A 15,529-nucleotide genomic window follows, 5' to 3' on the forward strand; every position below is an offset into this window, starting at 1 on the left:
TCCCAGCACAGCCCTCCCAGCAGCAGGGAGCCCAAGCCCAGGTGTGCGTAGAGGGGGTGCGGAGAAGGCGTGAGTGGCTCCCGCACCCAGAGGTCAAGATGGGCGGAGCGCCAAAGAGGCGCACTGCCGGCCTAGGCTTCGGCTTCCAATGAAAATGTGACCCGGGCGGCAAGGCAAGGGGCTGCTGACGGGCCTTGCGATTGCAGGACAGTGCGGGCGGAGCCTTGGAGGAAGGAAAGTAGCGTTGGCAGAGCCCTAAAATCCCAGTCCCACAGTGCGCAAACCAAATTCGCTGGAGCGGCTTCCCGGTTCGTTCGAAGAGGGTATTTCATTTGCAAAGAACTGGATTCCTTGCCCGCCCAGGTACAGTACAATTGCATTTCAGGGCTCATTTCCCCAAACTTAGCTCCGGCCCTGTGTGGGATGTCGGAGCCCAGCACTGCCAGTGGGGTCAAAAGGCCGTTCCCAAAATACTGGCTAGACTTGGCTGGCTGTCCAATCTTATTTCTTTCCACACTAAGGCTGAATGCTCCTTCCTAACAACCCCCTCTCCCAAAAAACAAGAGCAAAGAGCAGAAGCGGAATTGCCCAGCCCTGCCAACATCAGGTTTCACTTGGAGAGAAATCTCGGTTAAGCATAGAAATGGTGCTGTCGAAACAACCTGGTGTTTGACTGGCGTGGGCCGTGGAACTAGCTAGAGTGATTCTTAGAGGCTAAGATTCTCAGGACCCAGACCCGACCTCCAGGTCTAGGATAATCTGCCCCCACCCCCATCTCCCGTGGGCAGTGATCCCTAGTTTATACTCGAGGAGAATTAGGGAGATGTGGGCTCCCGGAGAAGTGAGCTACCTGAGGTTATGCACTGCGGTTGTCTGGGGAAGGTGGTGCCAGCCGAGCCTAGTATATGGGAGGCCAGGAGGCCCGGCCCACTCTGCCGGTGCCCTACACGCCACAATCCTCTGCAACCTCCCGGTGGAGCCCCCGGGACGTCCCCCCTTCCCACCTCCACTATCCAACTATCCCCCCAACACCCCTCCCCCTACCAACACTATTGCCCCGCAGCTTCCCGCCTACTCGTCTGTTTTGTTGTAAAAGGTGTCTCCGGATCACAGTTTTCTCACAACTTCTCGCTGGGGTTGCAACTCCTCACCCGAGGCTCTTTCCCACCCACTCCTTACCCCCTCCCCGTCGCCGCGCCTCCGGTCTCCCCCGCCCCCACCAGGAAACCGCCGGAATCAACTTTTCAAGACCGCGCTGCGGGAAACAGACACCCAGATCTCTCAGAGCCCCGGACCCAGTGGACTTTGGATGGATTGGGGGAGGGGGCACAGAAGGAGGCACAAGGAGGGAGAATCTGCTGCCAAGCGCTCCCCCCCCCTTCACCGTTCCACGAAGGACACGCGCAGTGCCTGGGGCAAACTTCTAGGCCAAGACAGCAAGCAAGCAAGTAAGCAAGGGGGGGGCGGGGAGCCCGCGCCCGCTGAATTTCAAAGCCGAAGAGTGCACCAGGGGCGCCGAGGCTCGGGGACCTGGCTGCACCCTAGCCTTCAACAAGGCTCGATCTTAGGTTACTCCCACCCTCCAGTAGAACTCTGTCTTCTGCCCGCGCCTACTCCTATACTCTCTCAGTCTCTTCCACCGAAACCGACGCCTTACCGGAGCAGGAGGGAACCCGGGCACCTCGCTGCCCGCCGCCCGCACCGCGCCGGGCCACGGTTGCCGCCGCCACTGATCCTCTAAACGCGGTCTCCCGGCACTCTCCCCAGCCGGGGGATGCAGAATGGTTTACAGAGGGACCACGAGCCGCTGATTGGTCGCAGGCCGCTGTGACGTCGGCGGGCGCTGCATTAAGGCGAGGGGGCTTCCAGAGCACAGCCAACAGCCAGGAGCAGTGACCGAGCCGCCGGAGCTGGGGAGAGACGCGCCGGGGCGGCGGACTGGGCCAGGAGACCAGGGACAGAGGGACGCTTGTCCGGGGACAGCCAGCAACGAACCGCGGCCCGGGCGGCGACAGCAGCGGCCCGTGCCGAGCTGTTCCAGCCGCACAGAACTGTAGCCGCCGCATCAGGACGTTTCTAAAAAAGCTCTTCAAGCTACTCCCCCTCCCCCAGACTACTCCCGCTGCAAAAGGAGGGGAAAAAAAGGAAGGAAGGAAGGAAAGAGGCTAGAAAGGAAACCCAGATTTGCCACCACAACGAAAAAAGAGGGGGAAAGGAAAAGAAAAGAAAGTCGAGAGACTGTGGGGTTGGACGCAGGCAGCCGGAGCTTGGGCCGAGCGATGTGGGACTGCGAGAGCAGACGGCCGAGAGTTGCGACTGGAGCCACGATGCACGGTCAGGCGCGGTGAGGAGCCAGACGATCCCTCTTCCCCGAAGGAGTCCAGGTGCAGGGAGGGCGATCTCGAGAAGACGGAGGCCGCCAAGCAGGCCACGGGCCGAGGTGACGGGGCTGAGGCGGTAGGGAGTGAGCGAGCGCACCTGGCTGCGTCCGCCCGGAGTTGTCCCTCTCCGTTCTCCGTTGACACAAACATTTCTCCAAAACCTAAGCAACAACAACAATCAACAACGAGATCTTCCTCCTGCCCGCCCCTCCCTCCCTCCCCCCTCGGCCTGCCCCCGACCCCTCCCCCAGGCCCACCGCGGGCGCCCAGCGCGTCCCGACCCGCTGCGCGATGCCGGCAGTTTAGGATCCAAAGGTTCTCTACTCGTTTTGTTCTTTTCTTTTATAAAAAGAGGAGGGGAAATTCCGGTGGCGGGCAGCCCGGCACACACACACCCGCCCTCTTACCCCGACAAAAGCAGATGCACTTTGACTTCTGACAGCTCTACCTCAAGCCCGAGAAAACTCAGCGGCGCTTTCCCTGCAACCCGAGCTCGCCGTCGTCCTCTTCCTTCTCCATCTCCGTTTTATTTATTTATTTCCGTTCCCGTAGCTGTTCTCTGCGACTTCACGCCTCTGCGGACTCTGGGCAGAAGAGTCGCTTTCTCGCCCGCCTGAGGCTCTTCCTCGCCCCAGGAGCTGCGGCGGCGCTGCTGTGACCCAGGGCCCTGGGACTACCGGGCTGCACACTCCACCCAGCCGCCTGCCGCGCATCAGCCTCGTCTCTCTCTGATTTTTCCCGTGCGGGTTTCGGTTTGCACCGCCAGGTCTCCCCTGTTTGGAGGGGCTGGGGAGTTCTGCCGGTCCTCTTGGAGAGTCACCCCCTCGGCTCTACCTGTTCTTGTCTCTCCGGGCCTCACCCGATCAAACCAAAGACCATGGTGCACTGTGCCGGCTGCAAAAGGCCCATCCTGGACCGCTTCCTCTTGAACGTGCTGGACAGGGCCTGGCACGTCAAGTGCGTCCAGTGCTGTGAATGTAAATGCAACCTGACCGAGAAGTGCTTCTCCCGGGAAGGCAAGCTCTACTGCAAGAATGACTTCTTCCGGTGAGTACTTACCTCGCGCGTCTCTGCTGGTCCTTCCCCGCGGGCCTTTCCCGGCCAGCTTCGGATCAGAGGTCAGCGTGGCCACGGCGGCCGCGTTACGAGCTGCCTTTGGAGAGGGCAGCCAAGTCCCGGGGGCGCCCGCCTCTTCGCCAGCTGGCGCGCTGGGCGCCCGGGACGCGGCCTGCTTGCGTCCTGGAAATGGTGTGTCCAAGCTTGTCTGCACGTGCTTGGGAGAAAGGAGTCCGAGCCTGCCTCTGAGCCGGAAGCCCCTCCAAGCTTGGAAGGAGGTATCTCAGCCTCAGGCGATGTAGCCCCAGCTCCCGTCTTTCCCCTCGCCGAGCCTGCCAGCAACTGCATTCTCTGGGCCTCCTGGGTTTGCTCGTCCTCCAGGCTGAGCTTAGAAGCCTGGGCTAGCTCCATGCCACTGCCTTTTCCGTCTCCGAGAAGTCTTGGCAGGACCCGCAGAGCCTTTTGCATGGAGTGTCCGAGTCGCCTCCCGTGATAGCGGCGGGGAAGAGCTCGGCCTGGGTGCGTAGCCTGCACGCCCCAGGGTCTTCCAGAGACCTGAATAGGCCTTCCAGCACCGGCCCGCGCACACTGCTGCACGGTAACCTGTGAAGTGCCGGAGGCTTCAGCCTCCGCGAAGACCATCATCAGCTGCCCAGGTTGGCTAGAGGTTGGGCCTCCGCCCAACGCCGACCTCGGCTCTGAGGCGCAGGCTCCGCTCGGAGCTCTCCTAGGCACTGCCCACCACTTGCTCGGGGAGAAAACGGACCCGGTTGGTCAGAGCCAGGAGACTTCTCCCGACAACCTTCCACCGTTTAGCATTTTAATTGTATCCTCTTAAACTCACTACCTTGCCACCAAATGCACACATACACACATCAACAGAGACCTGGAGCAAATTCCAATCGAAATTCCCCTGGGAGGGTTGGAAGTCTCCCAGTTTACTTGGCTGACTTGGTCTCTGCTTTTCTCTGAGTTTGTGGTAACAGATCAAACTAGGGGCCGGGGCGAGAATTCAAAATCACCCGAGTCGCTTTGCTCAGAAGCCCAGGACGCACTGCCCCAGTGCCTCCCGGGATGCGCAGCTCTGGCTGGGGCGGACCGTGGAGCAAATCTCCGCTGCTATTGCCGAGAGGAAGCGCAGGCTGAGCTTCTGGGCCTCGGCCGGCCGGCGGTGCCAGGTCTCCCGCTACCGGCGGGAGCCGAGCCGGGGAGGGGCGAATGGTGCCGGCTGCCAGTGGGCCCCAGAGGCCTGGCTCCCGCGAAGCGCGGCCGGCACCTAGAGTCCCCACACTGTTCTGGCTTATGCCAGCCTGCTGGGCTTTGGGCTTGAACATGGAGACGGCCTGCCTTCAGCAGTCTGGTCTCTCTGCGGCTGTTTGTTTAGCCTCGGCCTGACTGGACTTTGCCAACACCCAGTCTGTGCGCGGGTTCTTTTTCGGCAAATGAGAGGCGATACGTAGAAAAGCCAGCGCTCCATCTTACATGGAGATCTAATTTTGTTCTCCGGATCTAATTGGAAAATAAGTGCCTCTCTCCACCTTCCCTTTGCCGACTTGCCGCCTTCTTCAGCAGCGCTTTTTCCCTTTGGGACAACACTGGGCGTGAGGTTAGGGGTGGGGGCAGCTTGGGCTCCTCACTCTACGATTCTAACCATGTGTATCTCCTCTCTGACTTTCCTCTGGTGCCCCGCGCCCTCTCCTTCTACCTTCTTGCTTGCTTAATCGACATCTGTCTCTTTCTTTTCTTTTCTTTTTGTGTGTGTGTGTCTCTTCTTTTCCCCCTTCATATTCTTCCTCCACTTTCGATTTCTTTCTCTACCGCCTTTCTCCCGGCCTCTGTCTTTCCTTGGTCCTCGCCAACCCGCCTCCCTGCAGGTGTTTCGGTACCAAATGCGCGGGCTGCGCGCAGGGCATCTCCCCTAGCGACCTGGTGCGGAGAGCGCGGAGCAAAGTGTTTCACCTGAACTGCTTCACCTGTATGATGTGTAACAAGCAGCTCTCCACGGGCGAGGAGCTTTACATCATCGATGAGAACAAGTTCGTCTGCAAAGAGGATTACCTAAGCAACAGCAGTGTCGCCAAAGAGAACAGCCTCCACTCGGGTGAGGCCCTAATTCCCGGCTTGTTAGGGACGGGCGGGTCCTGGGGGAGGAAGGCCGGCTAAGGCCGCTGCTCACCTGTCCCTTCCCTCTACCCAGCCACCACCGGCAGTGACCCCAGTTTGTCTCCGGACTCCCAAGACCCGTCGCAGGACGACGCCAAGGACTCGGAGAGCGCCAATGTGTCTGACAAAGAAGGTGGCAGCAATGAGAACGACGACCAGAACCTGGGGGCCAAGCGGAGAGGGCCGCGCACCACCATTAAAGCCAAACAGCTGGAGACGCTGAAGGCCGCCTTTGCTGCTACGCCCAAGCCCACGCGCCACATCCGCGAGCAGCTGGCTCAGGAGACTGGCCTCAACATGCGCGTCATCCAGGTCAGGGCCCGGACGTGCCGCTCAGTCCCCCCGCCCCCCGCCAGGCCCACCTGGCAATTCCATGCAGGCACCCGGCGGGCGGCGCAGGGGTGGGGGCCAGTTTGAGGAGCGGAGCGAGCCCCTGGAGGCTGGCGGAGAGGGAGGGGAGAGACCCAGACACACCCCTATCCGGCTCGACCTTTGAAGCGCCGCCTGATTCCTAGAGCGTCTGGAAATCCCTATGCCGCCTCCTCTTTCCAGTCCAACGCGGGAGACAGCGGTGGTGGAGGAGGAGGGACAGGGAACATGAGACTGGAGAGGGGACACTGTCGGACACTGTGGCGAGGATTGGGAGCAATTCTTTTCTGCACCACCCCTGTTCGGAAGAAGCCGAGAGGTCGCTGTGCCTAACCTGGAGTTAATCGGCTCCGCTGGTTTCGCACAACGTGATCTCCCTCTGCCTCCCTACCCCCAATTTTGTAGGGCTCTTGACCCAATTTAGAAGGCCCCAGAGCAGAGACTTGCCCTCCTAAGAGAAGTGGGCTGTTTGGGTTTGAAGGGGAGGTGGTTGGGGAGGGAGTCAGCCCTGCCTCGGCCTGTCCCGAGTGGGATAGGGACGGGAGGCGTCCTTCTGGGCAGCTGTGCCGGTGCACCGTTAAGACTGCCTGAGATTCAGGCCCAAGGTTAGGTGTCGGGTGCCTAGAGGCTCTGCGAGGGTGCGAGTGGACGTGCCTGGGAGGCTGAGTGTGCGTGGGCACACGTGTACCCGCCGCCCTCCGGGGAAGCCCTCTGCCTCTGAGTAGCTGTCCCGTCTTGCTCGCAGGTGAACGCGAGGTTGCGTGTGTGTCACTACCAGTGAGCGGCTGTGCATAAGTATGTGTGGAACTGGGAGATTGTGCGTGGGTGTGAAAAGGACATTGTGGAGTTTGGTGTCACTATCTTTGGGAGACTGAGTGTCAACAGGAGGCTGTTTGGTTCTCTGTCACTATCATGTAGGGGAGGGTGCTGCCAGAGTCCGTGAAAGGGAAGCTGTGTGTCTGATACTATTTGGAGAGGCTGAGTGTCTGTGTGTACAGCTCCCTAGAAGCTTTAATTGAGGCGGTGTAACTGTTAGAAACAACTCCAACTGACTCGTGTTGGGCAGGCGGCTTGCCCAGGTTCCCCTGTCGGGAATCCTGTTCACCATTGGCTCAAGGGCCACCCTGCGCGGTCCTACTCAGAGACCATCCCCACCCCCCACCATATACCACACACACACAGGCACATACACACACCCAGTCGGGAATCCGAGCTAGGCTAGGTGGTGTTCGGGTGAGGGGCCAGGTCCGGCCGCCCACCTGAAGTCGGGGGGTGGGGTCTCCGTGGCCTCACCCTCCGACGGCGTGTGTGCTTCAGGTCTGGTTCCAGAACCGACGCTCCAAGGAACGGAGGATGAAGCAGCTGAGCGCGCTGGGCGCCCGGCGCCATGCCTTCTTTCGCAGTCCGCGTCGGATGCGACCGCTCGTGGATCGCCTGGAGCCGGGCGAACTCATCCCCAACGGGCCCTTCTCCTTCTATGGAGGTGGGTGCGTTGCCCAGGGGTAGGGGGCGGGCAGGCCGGGGCTGGCATCGTTGGAAGCGGGTGGCAGCGCGGAAGCGCTTCCGGCTTTCTTTAGGAAAGTGGAGAGTGGGGAAGGGATGCGTGAAGGCTGGAGAGTAAATCAAGGGGAAGCAGTGAAACAGGACCGAATTCCCGACCCTGTATGAGGGGGGTGGGCATCTCCTGTGTTTGCACCCAGCCTCCTCCGAGCTCCCAGCCTGGCAGGGGAGCCCCGCCGAAGGCCAGTTCCCGCATTGTCCTCCCAGCCGGCTCGCGAGCTCGCCTTCGCGCCCCGTCACCCCGCCCCGCCCCAGGCCCCGCCCTGACCTCCTCCCCGGCGCTCCGCAGATTACCAGAGCGAGTACTACGGGCCCGGAGGCAACTACGACTTCTTCCCGCAAGGCCCCCCGTCCTCACAGGCCCAGACGCCGGTGGACCTGCCCTTCGTGCCGTCGTCCGGGCCGTCCGGGACCCCCCTGGGCGGCCTGGAGCACCCGCTGCCCGGCCACCACCCGTCGAGCGAGGCGCAGCGGTTCACCGACATCCTGGCGCATCCCCCCGGGGACTCGCCCAGCCCCGAGCCCAGCTTGCCCGGGCCTCTCCACTCAATGTCGGCTGAAGTCTTCGGGCCCAGCCCACCTTTCTCGTCGCTGTCGGTCAACGGCGGGGCGAGCTACGGGAACCACCTGTCTCACCCCCCTGAAATGAACGAGGCGGCCGTGTGGTAGCGGGGGTCGTGCACGGTCCGCGGAGTTCGTGGTTGTACAGAAATGAACCTTTATTTAAGAAAAATAGAAAAAAAGAAAAAAAAAGAAGTCATCCCCCTACTTCCTCCAGCCTCGGGGACCATTTTCCGTCTGGGGAGACCGGACGGAAAAGGGGGACACGAAATAGGATCCAAATCCGCCTGGAGGTGGGACCGGAATCCATGCGCTGGCCGGCAAGGTGCAGAAATGGGGCTCCCGAAGGAAAATGCAGACCTCGCCCCACCTCCCCCCTGGACCCGGATCCTTAGACAGACGCCGCGGGCGTGAGTGCCAGGCCGCAGGCAGCATAGAAACACCCACGGCAGCCGCGGGGGCGGCCAGCCAGTTATGACACCAGGAGCCGCGGGGAGGGAGGCTGTGCTCGCAGCCGCTTGAGGGAGGTGAAGCAGCCGGGGGCGCTCCCGGGCCAGCCAGGAGGGTTCTGGCTCTGGGAAATCTACTAGTGTTGTCTCAGAGTTCAGCAACAGCGACAACAAACTCTTATAGCTTCAGAAACACCGACCTGCTGTGCATCAGGTGGGACTATATATATATATTTTTTGTCTATCTGGGTTTTTGGTTTTTGTTTGTTTGTTTCTGCCAAAATTGCAAAATTCTAAATGTAAAGCCCTCAGTATCAACTCTTCTACCTTTACAAAACTACACACACAGACACACACACACACACACTCCATAGAATGGATGGTCTCCAGACAGACCTCTCAGTAAAATGACTTGAACATCAGCTGTACAAGAAAAGTATTCTACCTTCACACACAAAAATTAAAAAAAAAAAGACTATTGAATTAAAAACAGTCAACTGTTTACGTATAACGTTTAAATTCAGGAGTTCAGTGTTTTACTAATATATCCTGTTTTGAAACCTCTTGTTCAAAACAAAACGTTTTGAGCAATCAACCAAAATTGTTCATTTTCTTTTCCTGTAGATGTTCTGACAGATTTGCAGGGCTCACAGCTCACTGTGCTAGTATGTAAAAAGGTGTTGTTTACACAAGGCAAAGAAAAAACATGATATTCAGACACTTGCCAAATAGAATAATTATAGCACAAATACTGTAATGGTGCTTGGCACCACAACCTGAGAAAGTGTTAAAAAAAAAGTGTTACAAGGTTTAAAAAAAACATCTTTGGTAATTTTTAGTCCTGTTGAACATTCATGGAATTGTTAATATGACTTATATAGACCCACACAGGTTTTATTTTTGTGTCTTTAAAATAAAAGTCCAAAATATTTAAATTTTATGGTCAAATATGCAGTCAACAGCTGCTACTTTTTTCTTTATATATTAAATTTCTCATATGTCTTTTATTGTTCTGATAAACCTAAGCTTGTGTGACCTCCAGTGCATATTAGACCATTCACTGTATGAAAGAAAACATGTTGAATAAATTTGTGAGTTTTTAATAAAAATAGAAAATCTGATGTTTAGATAATTGGTGTGTTATTTGATGTTTTTAAAAACTAGAATCAAGGTGTGGTGGGGAGCTGAATGACCCCTCACAAGCCTGGAGGAAGAAAAGCAGGCAGAAGGGGGGGATAATCTGTTTTTACCTTGGCTGTGGTTGAACCCCTTTGCTAATGCCAGCCAACCTTTCCTCCATGCCTTCCTGCTGTTATTGACTATAGATTTGCATTCTGTGGACTTAGGTGATACAGTTGAAGAGATGTTTGCTGAGAAGTTAATATAGAATTTGAACTAGAAATCAAGTCCATGGCTAAAAATTGTCCCAGTCTGTGATTAGGCATGAGACCCCATACACTCTCTCTGCCCCCTCTGAACATGCAAAACTGGACTTGTGAATGTCAGTTACCTGTAAATAGATAGTTAGAGAGGGTCCTTTTCAGTTTCAATTCATTTCCCATAGATAATCCTGCTTTCTAATTTGGTGGTTTGAAAGATAACGTAAAATGAATGTACAGCACAGCTAGAAATGAAATACTTTAATCCCCTTCCCAGAACTGATATGAAATAGTTGTTTTATAGTATTTGTTTCATTTGAAGTTCCTCAGAAGGAAAACTATTTTGCCTGGCACAAGATACATATTACGTTTCCCTGAAAGATGAGCAAAAATAACCAATGTAGAAATCAAATTTCAGCTGGGAGTTGCCAGTACGTTCTGAAAAGTAGTGAAATCCCTTCCAAGCCTTCATTAAACATGGAAGGAATTTAAATATTTTATCTGTTATGAAATAGGTATGTGTGTTTTAATATCAGACACTATTTGAGTTCCAGAATTCTTTTTCATATTGCCTAGATTTTGGTCCGGGTTATTTATTTCCTTAGCTTTAAAAAACAAAGGTTTTATGTTAAATGGTATGTAATTTCTAGTGTCATTTTCATATTTTATTAAGACACAACCAAGTGTATCTTTCTTGCTAAGGCTTTAAAATAAGCAATATTTCTCTGCATCCACATGACAGCTTATCCAATGGGAAGGAATATCAGGGAGGAATCTGACAGTGTTCTTTCAGAAATACAAATTTATGAAATACAGGGGAGACTTTTGAAACTCCTAGCCTCTGCATGCAGCACATTTCTTTATCTGCTTTGTATGCAATCACTGGATTGGCTTGTTTTTGCCTTTTTTAGTGTTTATATATAGTAAATCATAGCCAACTTCTTCATTATAGCCAGTTCCCTTTAAAGAAATTCATTTAACTGAACGTATGCTCATTGGGAAGCTGCATTTTCCTATCAAGCCTGCTGAATTATTTAGCAGCTTTATTGTGGAATCCGGTCCTTGATAAGAAGCGTTTTAGAGTAGGTTGTTCGGTGTGGACTTAATTCCTTTCTCTGACTCCGTGGCAGCAGTTCGATCTTTCCTCCTCGGAGCTGTACCCAGAACCTTAACGAATCCCTGAACAGGTGGCAAAGTTTAGCAGTCAAATTTGGAGCTGCCTGCCGAGGAGGTCTAGAAATGTCAGGGACTGTTCTCCATCAGAGCTGTTCTGCCCATGTCTGGCCCCGAGGTGCAGGGAAGCGCTGCAGCATCCCCATGCAGCGCTGGGAGCCCCTGGGGCGGTCCCTTCCCGCCCGGGAGCACAGTCTTCTCTCTGGCCCGGGCTTGGCAGCCTGGTTTCTCTCCGCAGCCATCTTAAGGCTGCCACCTCTGTGCCTCTAGCCACCTGCTCTCAGGGTTCCAGCGGCTGGGAGCTGCCATCTGCCCTGGGTGAGGAAAGCCAAGCTCACCCACCTCTCCTCTCTCCAGGTTGGGAGAAAGTGGGAACTGCTTAAGGCATGTCGAGGTTGGGGACGACTATGTGTGGAGAGCCAGGATGAGCACTGGCAGGGGCCTGGGACCTGGGGTTTGATAGCATCTGAGAAGAGAGAAGAGAGACAGGTAAGAACCTGGATTCCCCCAAACTCTTGAAACTCCTGGTCATGTGAACAGACGGTTGGAAAATGAGGAGGGGGGTAGCATCCAGTGTCACCCCTCTGCTCTTCCTACATCTGTCTGCCATTTTGCCACAGGCAGAGGGACTGTGAACTGGGAGACCCTCTGACCTTCTCTGGAGAGGACCCCTCATCTCACCTGCTCACATCACTAGAGCAGTCAGGGTTTTCATTTCTTCTAGGAGATTCAGTCTTTGAAATGGCCCCTCCATCTCCACCCCCACCCCTGTCAGGAAACCCCTCCTCCCTTCCCAAGAAACTAGAATCAAGTAGGGAGGGTCCCCCAGAGAGGGGATTTAGGAGGCTGCTCTTCTGCCCTCTGCCTCAACTTCTCTCAGCTGCACCTCAAGTCCTAGAACTCTTTCCTCTTCCCTCCACTCCTGGAGTCCCCTCCCTACCCTCGGGATCGGGTGAGAAAGCAGGGGAAGCATTTTGGGGACCCTGGGATGTGTGTGACAGGTCCACACACACAAAAGGCTCCCCAAGTCAGTGGACACCAGGACAGAGACTGGAGAGTAGGGAAGCAGGCATTTTCCGCCCAGAATCATCCAGGAGTGTCCTGTTTGCATGACAGCTTAGGGGTGGTCTCTGCTCTGCCTTACCTCCCTCCTCCTTTTCTCCCTTTTGTTTGCCCCAAGGCCGGATTTCTAAGCATTATTAGTGTCCAGAATAGGAAGGGAAAAGGTCCAGAATAGGAAGGGAAGTAGTTTCCCAAATATTGGGTGAGAGAAACATTTTTGTCCTTCGAAACCCAGGGTGATGGCTGTCCCAGACTGCAGAGCCTGCTTTTGCTGTGAAGGCCCTAGACACAGGCACCAGACTGCAATTACAGGGGATGTGTTTTTTGTTTGTTTTTGTCTTAAAACTGTTTCCTAGACTGAATTCTATTGCAGATGGTAAAAAGCAGTTTTTGTCACCTCAGTCCCCTGCCTAGGGTGGCCCCATCTTAGCCTGGAGTTCTTTCCCTTCCAGGTCTGTGGGCATCTACCCTGAGGGTTCTCATTCCCCTCTGCAACCACCAAGGAAGGGGACATGGGACAAGAGGTCTCTCATTGCTCTCAACACTGGGGGCATATGAAGACTGGGGAAGTCAGGGGCCCTCACTTCCCTTGGGTTCCACAGGAGACACTGGAGAACTGAGGGTTCCCCAGGCTGTTCAGCTGCAGGATCCAACTGGCTTGGGCTGTTCCCAAGAAGGGCATGGGGCACCCCCTAACCCTGTTTTCTGGATCTTTTTGAGGCAGTTTGTGTTTAGGGGCTAAGTCTTTACAGGTGACCTCACACAGATACAGGAAGGATAGACCACTTTGTACGCACCCTTATCATCCCTTTTTACAGTTTCTGTTTACACGTTTGTCTGCCCTCCTAGGCTGATCACCGCCAGGAGAGAATCTAACTTACTTATCTTTGTATCTCATCTAGCAGTGCCTGCCACATAGCGGGCAGTCAGGGAATGCTTGATGAAGAAAACAGCATATAAAGGGATTCCATCTTTTCATGTGCCTGGGTGTAATTAAATTGACCCTATTAGGTCTTTATATTTTGAGTCTGCCCGTGCCCCTCTAAATGTAGACCTAACTTTTTCTGAATTTGTGCACCAGTTTCAAGTGTCTGAGTATGCCCTCATCTTTAAACAGCAAGGATATCAATACCGATGGGTGTGCAGTATAGTAATGCTCACATCACCCCCTTTTCCCTGCACGGACAAGGCTACTTGGAGAAGCTACGGAATCAATCTTTACGCACAGTTATTGCGGTATCTAATTATTCCTATTAATATAGACGTCAGCAGTCCACCGCACACTTACACATGCAGATCCCTGAGGCAGGATTTCCAAATCGTGGCCGCCGCGGGGTCAGAGGAGTGTGCCCGGCCCCAGAGTCCTCTAAATTGTGAAATGCCATACCTGCTTTTGGTACCAGTCTGTGCGTGCCCTAAAGCACACATGAGGCTCGAAACGCTAACCCTTTATTTCTCCTCCTTCCCAAATCAGCCACCGCTGGTCACGGCTACACTACACTTTATTTGTAAGCAAATCTCGGACAAATCTTGGGGCATACTTTACGCAAGGGGACAAGGGCGGCGCGCATTCCAGTCCGGATTCAGAGCAAAAGGCGGCCACGTGCCCTCGCGCGCTCCCGCGCCGCCCAACACACCCCCTCGGCGTGCGCGCACGCGCAGACGCATCAGCCTTCAAGGCGCTTCCGCCTTCATCCTAGCAACGCCCGTGGTGACGCGTAGACCCCGCCCCCTCCCGCGCTCCTCCCGGAAGTTGCTGGCCGGGCTCCGCGCGTCCCTGGTTGTGCTGAGGGGTGGGCTCCGGGAGAGAGGACCCCCCAAGGGGAGAGAGCGACGTTCACCAGCGCGGCGCCGAGCGAGACCCGGTGAACCATGGCGGGGCCGCAGCCTCTGGCGCTGCAGCTGGAACAGTTGTTGAACCCGCGACCGCGCGAGGCGGATCCTGAGGCCGACCCGGAGGAGGGTGAGGCCTGACGGGGGCAAGGCCATGTGCGGAGCGGTGGGCTGGGCCCGATGCGGACCCGGGCGGCGTGTCGGGGGCCGGTAGCCGGGCCTCACCGCTCTGCCTACTCTCTTTCCCCTTGCCCAGAGGAAAACTGTTTCTCTGGAGAGTGAGCCTGCGGGGCTGGGGAGAGGGGCTTTGATTTCCTTCTGACGCCTACTCTCGACTCGGTGCTCGGGTGGGCGGAGTATCGGAGGAACCAGGCTTTGGTTAACTGTTGGACGAGGGCTGTTGCAGGGAGTCTGGTAGCAGATAGGAAGTTATCTTTGAGGATGCCCTTACTGGCGTTGGGTTAGAAACGAGAAGAAGGTAGTCTCATCCTTTAAAACAAAACAAAACAAAACTAAACTAAACTAAACTAAACTTCCTGCCCCTGAGAACTTACTTGGAGGGTGAAGGAAGAAGTAGGCTTCCGTGGTGCCATTTAAGCTTCTTTAGGCCTCAACACACTTGCTTAGTGGCTGACGAATAAGGCTGCCGTCCTGTAAGCTGATGTTCAGGGTCTAGGTGGGAGTAATCCCGCTTTAGACTTGAGTCAGAGAAGTATGAGGAAGGGGGAATAAGGAGGGATAAATGTGAGTGCCCGACCGTGACTTAGGAATAATCAGTTGGAGGAACTGGGGCTTTTTAGCCAGGATAAAGAAACTCCTTGAGGGATGGGCTGGAGTGAGGCTAGACCATGATGATAGCTGACTTAAAATATTTGGGCTCCGGTCACACATGGAAGAGGAATTAGGCTAGTTTTTATGATCCAGGGCATAGAAATACATCCTTCTAGTAAATGCAGAAAGTCAGCTTTTTGTTCGGGAAACAGTGGCAAGGTAGTAAGTAGTCTGCCTTGTGAGGTAATGAGTTCCCCGTTCTTGGAAGCTGGTGGGGATTTTGTAGAGGATGTTCAAGTATGAGTTTAAAGGGTTGAACAGGGTTACCATTGAAGTTCCTTCTAACCTGGAGATTCTGATTACTTTTTCCCCTGCCCTACACAGCCACTGCTGCCAGAGTGATTGACAGGTTTGATGAAGGGGAAGATGGGGAAGGTGATTTCCTGGCGGTGGGCAGCATTAGAAAGCTGGCATCAGCCTCCCTCTTGGACACAGACAAGAGGTATTCTGGCAAGACCACCTCTAGAAAAGCTTGGAAAGAGGACCACTGGGAGCAGACCCTGCCAGGGTCATCTGGTGAGTAGACGTATTTGCATGGTACTCTTTCCTAATTTTTTGGGTTAAAATCTTTTTTTTTTTGGATGATCTCTTTAAGACTAGTCTGGATGCCTCACCTATTATTTTAGGAGAGACTATTGATTTGACATTAGAAAGGGTCCTTAGAAGTACTTTATTCACTTCATAAGGAATCCAAAGCCTGGAGCTATACTCC

The 15,529-nt window shown here is 54.9% G+C and overlaps 2 protein-coding genes across 4 annotated transcripts in view; both read left to right on the forward strand.

Annotated features, from left to right (window-relative positions):
- Positions 1–2,000: 2,000 nt before the first annotated feature.
- On the forward strand, positions 2,001–9,666 carry LHX1 (LIM homeobox 1). The gene is made up of 5 exons (XM_006213317.4): positions 2,001–3,428; positions 5,312–5,538; positions 5,635–5,912; positions 7,287–7,452; positions 7,819–9,666. The coding sequence occupies exons 1-5, from the start codon at positions 3,259–3,261 to the stop codon at positions 8,196–8,198; spliced, it is 1,221 nt and encodes a 406-aa protein (XP_006213379.3). The 5' UTR covers positions 2,001–3,258; the 3' UTR covers positions 8,199–9,666.
- Positions 9,667–13,886: 4,220 nt separating this feature from the next.
- The window catches only part of AATF (apoptosis antagonizing transcription factor), a 91,737-nt gene continuing 90,094 nt past the window's right edge, over positions 13,887–15,529 (forward strand). For all 3 annotated transcript variants that reach the window (XR_012060187.1, XM_072940287.1, XM_072940288.1), the window contains exons 1-2: positions 13,887–14,116; positions 15,142–15,333. Coding sequence is in view for 2 of the 3 variants with exons in the window: in XM_072940287.1 (XP_072796388.1) it covers positions 14,026–14,116; positions 15,142–15,333 (283 nt within the window). In the remaining variant the exon portion in view is untranslated. The remainder of the gene's footprint in view (positions 14,117–15,141; positions 15,334–15,529) is intronic.

Source organism: Vicugna pacos, chromosome 16 (assembly GCF_048564905.1).
Source record: "Vicugna pacos chromosome 16, VicPac4, whole genome shotgun sequence".
NCBI lineage: Eukaryota > Metazoa > Chordata > Mammalia > Artiodactyla > Camelidae > Vicugna > Vicugna pacos.